The sequence below is a fragment of the Cucurbita pepo genome, chromosome 1 (assembly GCF_057944985.1).
Source record: "Cucurbita pepo subsp. pepo isolate OVF chromosome 1, ASM5794498v1, whole genome shotgun sequence".
NCBI lineage: Eukaryota > Viridiplantae > Streptophyta > Magnoliopsida > Cucurbitales > Cucurbitaceae > Cucurbita > Cucurbita pepo.
The window spans coordinates 21,143,246-21,152,535 of NC_141798.1; the positions used below are offsets into that span (position 1 = coordinate 21,143,246).

The 9,290-nt window shown below is 37.7% G+C and overlaps 2 protein-coding genes across 3 annotated transcripts; both read right to left on the bottom strand.

Moving 5' to 3' along the window:
* Positions 1 to 194: 194 nt before the first annotated feature.
* LOC111776880 (uncharacterized) lies at positions 195 to 2,409 on the bottom strand. Of its 2 annotated transcripts, none has more exons than XM_023656292.2 (2): positions 1,335 to 2,409; positions 195 to 602 (listed from the first exon to the last, which is right to left on the bottom strand). In XM_023656292.2, exons 1-2 carry the CDS (start codon positions 2,283 to 2,285, stop codon positions 474 to 476), a joined length of 1,080 nt encoding a protein of 359 aa, XP_023512060.2. In that variant the 5' UTR covers positions 2,286 to 2,409; the 3' UTR covers positions 195 to 473. The 2 variants fall into 2 exon arrangements, with proteins under 2 accessions (XP_023512060.2, XP_023512045.2); XM_023656277.2 differs by having other exon boundaries at positions 195 to 605; positions 1,335 to 2,406.
* Positions 2,410 to 2,895: 486 nt separating this feature from the next.
* LOC111786256 (histidine--tRNA ligase, cytoplasmic-like) lies at positions 2,896 to 9,092 on the bottom strand. The gene is made up of 7 exons (XM_087129417.1): positions 7,679 to 9,092; positions 6,501 to 6,680; positions 5,670 to 5,927; positions 5,227 to 5,361; positions 4,562 to 4,843; positions 3,855 to 3,995; positions 2,896 to 3,403 (listed from the first exon to the last, which is right to left on the bottom strand). Exons 1-7 carry the CDS (start codon positions 9,017 to 9,019, stop codon positions 3,104 to 3,106), a joined length of 2,637 nt encoding a protein of 878 aa, XP_086985543.1. The 5' UTR covers positions 9,020 to 9,092; the 3' UTR covers positions 2,896 to 3,103.
* Between the last annotated feature and the right edge of the window lie 198 nt (positions 9,093 to 9,290).

Genomic DNA, 9,290 nt, shown 5'->3' on the forward strand with positions numbered 1-9,290 from the left:
ATTAAATTTCTAACTCAATACCTTCATCACATCATCGTCAAGGAGCTTCTTGTTATGCTTCTTTAACCTCATGTTGCCATATATGTTGCTACTCTTGCTGAAAGGTAACATTCCAAATAGCAGCACCTATCAAGCTTTCAGATAGATTCTCGACGAAATACGAAAAGAATGCGAGAGAGAGAGAGAGAGAGAGGTTAGAGATCGTACACAAGTTCTATTATACATCTCCATCTCGAGAATCTATAAATCTTCATCAACCAAAAATCTAAGCTATTTAAACATAATCTTGAGAGTATGGGAATGAGAGTCAAACTAAGGTCCAAAATCAAGTCTAGTGGAAGAGACTTACATATTCATTTACAAACAAAGCATCGCATAAAAAGCTTCCCATCAACTTCACACACACTTGCATCTCTTACCTTATGATACACATGCAGACCTCCAACATCTCCAAATAGTTGGAAAAAAAAACTTCACCTCATACTCATGGCAGGCCAAGAATTTGCACCTGCACCCGTCCATGAAGCTCTCACCTCAGGCACCCGTCTCACCATCGAGAAGGCTTCATTCAATCGTGCAGCCCGATCTGCAAATTGCGATATCTTCTACAAAAAGATAGATGTGCACCAGTATAAGTTTTTATCTACATTCAATCAAGTAATGCAGAGAACGAAATGGATTTGTATGCCAAACCCAAAACCATCATCTGTTGCTGCATTCTACCCCAATTTTCCCCTCAAATCACCCATACATAATGGGAAAGTTATAAATGGCTGAAGCCGACCCATATAACTAACTATTCTCACTGCATTCTGAACGTTTCCATCTGGCAACCCAGATAATCAAGATAGTCCACATCAATTTCAACACAAAAATCACATCTAATAGAGAGAATTTATAATGGATCACAGTTTCGTCCCACTGTCAATCAAAGGTTATAAATATTGTTCTTCCAAGAAAAAAGTTTCTAATAGAGCTGACCCACAAAAGGAAATTAGAAAAGTTGAACAATGAACACAAGTGTAAGATGTCTCAGAGTTGGCACAAATAGAGAAGGGTTTAGTGGGGTGAAAATAAGTTTCTGCCATCAGTTCTTTGAAGGGAGAGCTTTCCTGTTTTAGATAACTTAGCACCATCTCATTCACAAGAACGTACGACATACTCGAAAACAAATTATGTTGCTCAAATTTGAACTTAGTACGCTATTCAATGGATATAGATAATGTCGACTAACAGTTATATCCAGAAAGATTACTTTTTTAAAAGATAGAGAGAGAGAGACTGCCAATTGAAAGAGCTTCACCAAATTAGGAATATGATAATCAATAACTAACCTTATCATCCACAGCAATCTTCAACTGAAGGCTGGTAGTTTTCCTCTTCATCTTGTACAACCTACGCCCCAATATCACCATTCCCATGAAAGCAACAGCCACAGAGAAAGACCAGGCAGGGCTCGCCTTTAGAAAGAAGTACCTCAACACCTGAAAAGGAACCTTCCACCACACAACCCTCCTCCTCTGGGCGTCTATCTCACCAGATTTTGCCTCCACTTTCACTTCTTCTGTTCCCACATCTATTTTCTCGCTTGATTCTCCATCTTCCCCACCCAAATCCTTGTTCAAAACATCATTTACACTGTCTATATGATCGCTCTCTTTTCCATAGTCTCCAAATTTCAGGGAAACTGACTCATTTCCAATCGAATTAGAATCCAAAACCTCATCCTGGCTCTCAATTTCTTCACCAGAACCTTCGGGTTCCATTGGGCTGCACAAGTCCTTCGCAGAAAGCGGTTCATCTCTAGCAACAAAAGCAGAGCCACTAAATTTACCATCATCAGACTCCCGTCTCTCCAAATTCTCAACGTCCGTCGCAATTTCTTCGAAACCTGTCACGCTTTTCGTAATATCTGCAAAACCATTCGCATGAGATTGGTCGTCCAAAAGGCCATCGCCCGACTCGGACCCTAGTTCACTCGTGCTTCTCCGAGAATTCCGATTCTCCGAATTAGTATCGTTGGAGTTTAGGTTTTCCAACTCGACCAAACACGCGTCGTTTACAGTAGACTCCAGGGAAGTCTTTGCATCGTTTTGGTGATCACGAAGAGAGAAGTAATCAAACCAGATTGTGCTTCTAGAGCCTGAATCGCCTTCAATTACGTGAAAGAACCTCGAGTTCGAATCAGGAAAATTGGAGTGAACTTGGGGGAAAGTGTGGTCATACTCATAGTCATGGAGAACCTCCCAGTCGTGGAATTCGCTTCCCGAACCGTCCTCCTCCATGGCGGTGGGTTCTGGAGAATTACACTAGGCAAAGGCAAAGGCAAAGGCAAAGGCTATCTACAATGTTCTATGGCAACAAAAAAATGATTGAAAATGGAAGGGACGGAGAGAGACGGAAACGGCCACAGAGTGGTTTTTATGTGTAACCCACCAGTTGTTACTTGTTCGTCCAACCTTTTATTAGAAACAAAACGCCTAAACTCACTCACTTGATTCCTCTTCCTTTTTCCATCTTCTAGGTTAACTCATGATACAATCTGCTACTCTGTAAATACATTTAACTGAAAATTCACAGATTTATATAATATTATGGGTTTGGGTGAAGAAAGAACACAAATAACTAAACCCTTTGCAGGTTAGGTTCTTCCAAGTCTTCTTTTTACCGAAGAAAATGAACTGAGGCTTGAAGAAAGCAAGATATAATAGAGGAACGATAAACTTATATCTACTCCGTACCCAACTCCACAATCCTACTCTTCAAAATTCAACACTAACTTATCATCTTTCTCGATTTCTGTTTCTTACTATATCCACTAGAGATTATGTTAAGAATAAAATGAGGCTAAAAAAAACATATGATCGTGTGAACAAGACCTCAAAACCCAAGACATGAAAAACCATATTTAGGACATCTAGAACATTTATTCCCCAAATTTTACTAAATTGATACATACATTTAGTATAAATAATGCATGTTATAGGAATAACTCAAAACGGAACTCAGCCATCTATGTCAACAAGTTAAGTCAGCGAAAAAGTAGTTCTTCCTGACGTGGGATTGAAGAAGACAAGCTCTGCATTTTGCAACAGCAATGACATCAAGGGGCCAAACGCTTCTTCAGTTCATCAATGATATTGCTTCTAAGAATTGTTACTTCTTCGAAGGTTTCCACGTTTTTCAACTTCACAATCCCCTCACTCACTTCACGTTCCCCCAAAAATACTATCCAAGGGATTCTCGACTCTTTTGCACGATCAATATGTTTCATCACTCTTTTATTGATCAGGAACTCTGCATTCAGTTTCGCACTCCATATCTCACTTGCAAGCTCCGCAGCTTGTGTTAAATCATCTCCCAATATGCTCACTAAAATCTCAGTCTTAGTGGCCCGAGTAGTCTGCAAAATCCCATCAGTTGAATTCAATGAATAGTCCCTTGACAAAGACAAGTAGAAGAGTTCAAATTTTATCATCAATCGGCTAGATATGGAAGGTTGAGAACTCTCAGAAAACCACCAGGAGTTCAAAAGGGAGAGCACCCCAACTAACAGAGATAGTTGCTGGACAATAATTATAAAAGTTTTAGAGAGGTGCTCCTATTGTATTGGAGGGTAAAATAATACCCAGCAATGAAGATGAATTGATTCACCCCCAAGACTAGACCAGGAAAAAGATTAATCAAGACCAACTATCAACATTACCTAGGAATTTTTATCCAAGAACCTTAACAAGCGGGCTTATGGAAAACTGTAATGACTTAGAAGCTCAAGTCTGATTAACATTCAACTACAAGAGAAGCACGCATCTCACACGAAACAAAGGATTCAAATAAAAATGATAAGTTATTACCTGATTTTGATCTTTCAAAAGTTGTTCCATAATAACAAAAACTCGTTCAATTCCAAGACTGACGCCAACTGCTGGGACCTGCTTGGAACCAAACATTCCAATAAGGTTGTCATAGCGTCCACCAGCAGCAATAGAACCAACCTGCGAACATAAATGATCAGTTAATTACATCCTCTCAAAGCGTCCAAATAAAATACGTATTAGGAGGCAGCAAGGTAACATGATGATAGCTTCGTACATCATTGCAGGTAATAGAACTAAGGAGAAATGATCTTAGAGAGCAAAATAAGTTCCGTCAGATGTCAGTAAAGTATCATAGCTGCATAACTAGATTATTCTGGATATGAAAGCAACCATCTATCTCAAATTTTTCTATTTTAAAATTTCCACGTATAATTTTCAAAAGCAGTTCACAGAAGAAGTCAGAGGGGGATATCAAATAATATTTCTTTCGAAAGGAAGGGCCAGGCTCCCAGACTAACTGTGCAAGATTGTATATCTAGCAATTCTTCAAAATAACAGAAAGTTGAGTTCATTGATTGCTCTAACACAACAAAATCCCCCCAATAACTGGTAGTTGAATTATCAAGGAAAAATCTCAAGCAATTGAAGCAGAGTTCAAATTAATATCAAACAACAGCATATGCATAACAAGTCAAAAGCAAGGGATGTTCCAACCAACATGATGATGACATATAGAAACTTACCTGGGTACCACCTTTAAAAATAGCTTCATAAATTACTCCAGTGTAGTAATCAAGACCTCTGGCAAGACTCAAGTCAAAGACCACTTTGTCAACACACTTTGCCTTTTCTAGAGCACGAAATAAAATCTCTAATTCACTCAATGCACCAGATGATCCTTTATTTTGTAATAATGGGCTCTGCTCCTGCTTAAGCTTAGCTAGTAACTCCAAAGGATGTCCCCTTTCCTTCACAAAATCACCTATTCTTTCAGCTATCTCCAGGGCCAATCCTTTTTCCTCCACCTGGCAAGTAAACATTACTATAAAATTAAGTATAATAAATCCATCCTTGTTATGGCTAGATGGAAGACAAAAAATGCAAAACTAGGAAAACGGATTAAATGTAACAGTTACCTTGCAATGGAAATTAAGTTAACAAACTAAAAACAAAATCAAATTAGAAAAAAAAAAAAACTAAACAAATGATAATAACCAAAATGAAAAGAGCTTTGACTTGAGTGAAATGCAATTATGCAAATATATGTTACCACCACATTTTAAAATTGGCGAACGTAATCTGCAATCAAAATAAATCAGATAACCAAAAGAAACTAAGAGGGTAAGGCAGAAAGAGGCAGGCATGCTCAATAAATAATAAAATTGTGGTCAACAGTAAATTTAATTACCATTTCTCTTTTTATCTGGTCAAAAGACTGCTTGTCTAACTTGTCAACACTCGAACATATGGTTCTGAACTTTTCAGGTGGTACTCCACAAATTTCTAACATTCCATCCAACAGCTTTCGATGGTTCAATTTTATCTGAGAAGAAAATGTATAAAATATAGATTAGGCTAAAAGTTTAACCACAAAGTGGTGTCAGAAATAAATAGCAGTAACAACACGAATTGACTGAGCAACCCCGAGATATAGAAAGGAATCCAGGAATCCAGTCCACTCAGGCAATATGATAATATGGGAAACTGTGCTTAATATATATTGCTTGATGTTTTGTGCTATACTTACTGATTCAGCATATTATTCAAAATTACTACAGATTTATAAAAATTAAACAAGCAAACAAATACATTTGAGTTATATTATGCAGAACAATTAGTAAAAAAGGCTACCTCATACTGTCCAATGTTCAGCTCATCAAGTAGCTCCGTTAGTATCTTAATAACCTCAAAATCTGGTCCCATCTTTTCATATTGACCAGCAATATCAAAATCACACTGATAAAATTCACGGAATCTTCCCTTAGATGGGTTGTCCCTTCTATAAACTTTTGCTATTTGATACCTTTTGAATGATGTTATACCATTCATGGCAACGTACCTAGCAAACGGAACAGTCAAGTCATATCTAAGCGAACAGAGCTCCCCTCCCTGTAAACAGACTGAAAAAGAAATTACAATGATGGAGAACAAAAAAGGAACAGGAAGTTATTCCTCTGTCACATAACTATTCCAACAATCATAAAACTTGATAGAATAGAGAGAGCTAGACAGTCACAGAATAAACAGAGAAGCATTAATCCAATAACAAACAAATAAAATGAATAACATACATAATACCCAAAAAATTAGAGAACCTTGACGTGATAATAGCATGTTAAGATGCTCAGAAAAGCTCCACGATGCATCATATATCAATGCAAATGCTAGTATAAATGGCATTAATAAGCCAACAGATACAAGAACTATTAAAAATAAATAATATTCCAAAAACTTCAACAGTCAACTAACCATTATGCTCAACAACAGATCAGAATATTTTTAGTGGATCGTTAATCATGTAATTATTTCATGAAGCATGAATAAGCATGAATAGACGCTCAGAATAAAGGAAGAAAATAAATTGGGATAAATATCCCAACAATTTATGTCTAAAAAACTTGATTAGAGAAACAATGGTAGTGTCTGCTAACAGTTAAAACAAGTAATAACATCTACTATAACCTGATCAGACAGATCATAAATCAGCTTGGAATCTTCTCCATATTTCCCCATGAGTGTTTCTCTCAACTCAAAAGCCGGAGTATCCAAGGCTGTGGCACCATGGCGCTCAAAAACCCCCTCTATAATTGAAAATGCTTTCTTTCTAATTGCCATTTGTTCTTTTGCAAAATCCCGAGTGCCCTAATATGTAAGAACATTAAGTTGAGTTAAAAGTAACAAACACCTTACTCAAGTTAGAAAGAGGGAACAATAAAATATTAAATCAAATCAAAAGATAACAGTATTAACAAAAGCATGAAATAGATTTAGAAAACCAAAATAAGCCTAATCCTGTAGCTGTATCCTTCCAAATGAAAAGGAATGACTCACTTTCTATCTTCTTTTCTAAATTGAGACTTCTCAAATAGACAAAGATAACATACTGATTAGTGATTTCAGAAAAAGAAAACTATTGTTATTCTCTTTACTTTACATAGAAAACCAGAAGTAAGCACTCTCAATGAAAGTTGGATTCTTATCCAAAAAGTGGAAGTGGAAGAAGAAGAAGGAGAAGTTTAGTGTTAAAAAGAAAATAGTGTCTTCCTTTTTTTTCTCCTTTCATAGAAACCTGACGCATGCACAAGCCAACTACTGCACGCCAAGGTTTCAAAATAAACTACTGTAATGAAGCATAATATAAAAAATTTGCAGCCAGAAAAACTGAATCATCACTTTTCAGTAATTTGGTTTGTGAGTAACTATCATGTCTACATGTAACAACAATTTCAACTGATATAAGGCTGTATAAAATACCTACGTTAATAACAATGATTATAAAGAATATATCAAAGATTTTTTTTTTTTTTTTTTTGATAGGAAACAATTTCTTTGATGGACCAAAGAATTAAAATATAAAATGGATGGTAATGGTAAGTTTAAGGTATATGTTTTATGTAGTATTGTAGGAATATTTAGTAAAGGCAATACATTTAGCATTTTTAAACTGATAGTAAAAGGACGATTTCATTATTACCGTTACTAAACTATGTAGCGGCATGCAATTGAAGACAAAAGGAATCAGGAGCCATGAAAAAAGGATGCCACTATTCTTCTAATGAGATTCCACTTCCTAGACCAAAACAAAGGGAGGATGGCTAAATGGCTTGGAATTTAGGTAAAGTTCTGAAGTACGGTATTACCTTGGGAAGCTTTGGTAGCCTCCTACTTTCGTTGCTTTCAACAATCTCTCTGATTTTCATCAATAGATTATCAAACTCGGAAGCCTTTGGATCCAAAAAGGATAAAAGATCTTTTACTGAGTTCTCCAACCCCAGATCACCACCTTTACCCTGCAATCTATCTTTAATCAATTGAACAACCACGCTAGTTCCTTTACCCAAGACTGCTTTCTTCTTCTTCTCACTCTTATTTACCCCCTTTTCATTAGCTCGATTCATGTCAACATCTTGACCCTTTCCTATCAATTTACCGCCTTCAATCGTTAAGAAGCCTGCTATAGCCTCCCAAACGACAATTTTCCATACAGTTAACAACAACACATTGACAGTATGGACAAACTCATCATAATTGTCATTCAAAGCTAAATCGGAGACCAACCTATAAACCTTTTTGAGACTCTCATTACTGGGACATTCCCTATCAAGCAAACCCGCCAAACTCGCCTTCATATTATCATCGCTATTTGAATCCAAAATCAGTTTTCCTCTATCCAAACTACATTTTCCCAAGTCCCACAGCATGGCTGCAAATGACAACAATGCGGTCCGAACGGTATCCTCGGTCCCAGAACTCAAAGATCCTCCTTTCCCAATTTTCACATTAGAATTCAACTCAACCCGCATTTTCGAATGCACCAACTTAGCTTGCTCTCTCAAGCATCCGTGATTCTTTGGGATCTTGGAAATAGCTCCACTCTCGATCTTACCCACCAGCTTAGATCCATTTAGTAATACCTTCATATCATTAGCGACTCCAACCTCCTCCTTTGAAGCGAACCCATCACCCGAGTCCATCAAATTGAACACAGACACGTCAGCTCTAGAAGCCTCGCAAGATATGCTCGCCACAGCATCAGCAATGGAGGATAATGCTGCTGATTGATGGTCTAACAACGCGCAAACTCCGTTCAAAACATAACACGATTGCTTGAACACGGATAACTCCTCGTCGGTCACATCAAGTGACTCAAATTGTAAAGTTTCTGGGTTTGAATTGAGTGTCTCCGCAATTAGAACAGGAATAACCGATCGAATACCGGAAGAACTAGAGATGATGAGCTTGTTCAGGAGGACAACAAGGGACGCCCTGGCTTCTTCGCTAGTCAGGTAATCAGGAATGACGACTTGGTGCTTGACGGATGCAGCATTTCGATTGTTCGACGAAGATGCAAGCCTCTCGAGGGCTGATGAGTCGATCCGAACCAGAGCAAAGCCATGGGCAATGGCATGGATGGAGCTAGATGAAAGCGATGAACCCTTTCCTCCAAGCGTAATCACGGAGACCTCAGCAGGGTCCGCCATTAAGGATTAAGGGAGGAAAAACCTTAGGAGTGAAACGGGGCGGGGAGAACGTTCGGAAATGAATTTTGGCGATGGTTATTAGGGTTTTGGAGGTGAAGGACGAGGCAGTGGAAGAACCGGACGTGTAAAAAACCGAAACCATTAAACCGGACCGATATGATTCGGATTCTATTTAAGAACAGTTAAAACTTAAAAGCTACGGCATCGTTTCTTTTTCACAATCAAATTCCATTTAAAAGTACTTTAAAAATTAAACGTCTCGCTTAACGGA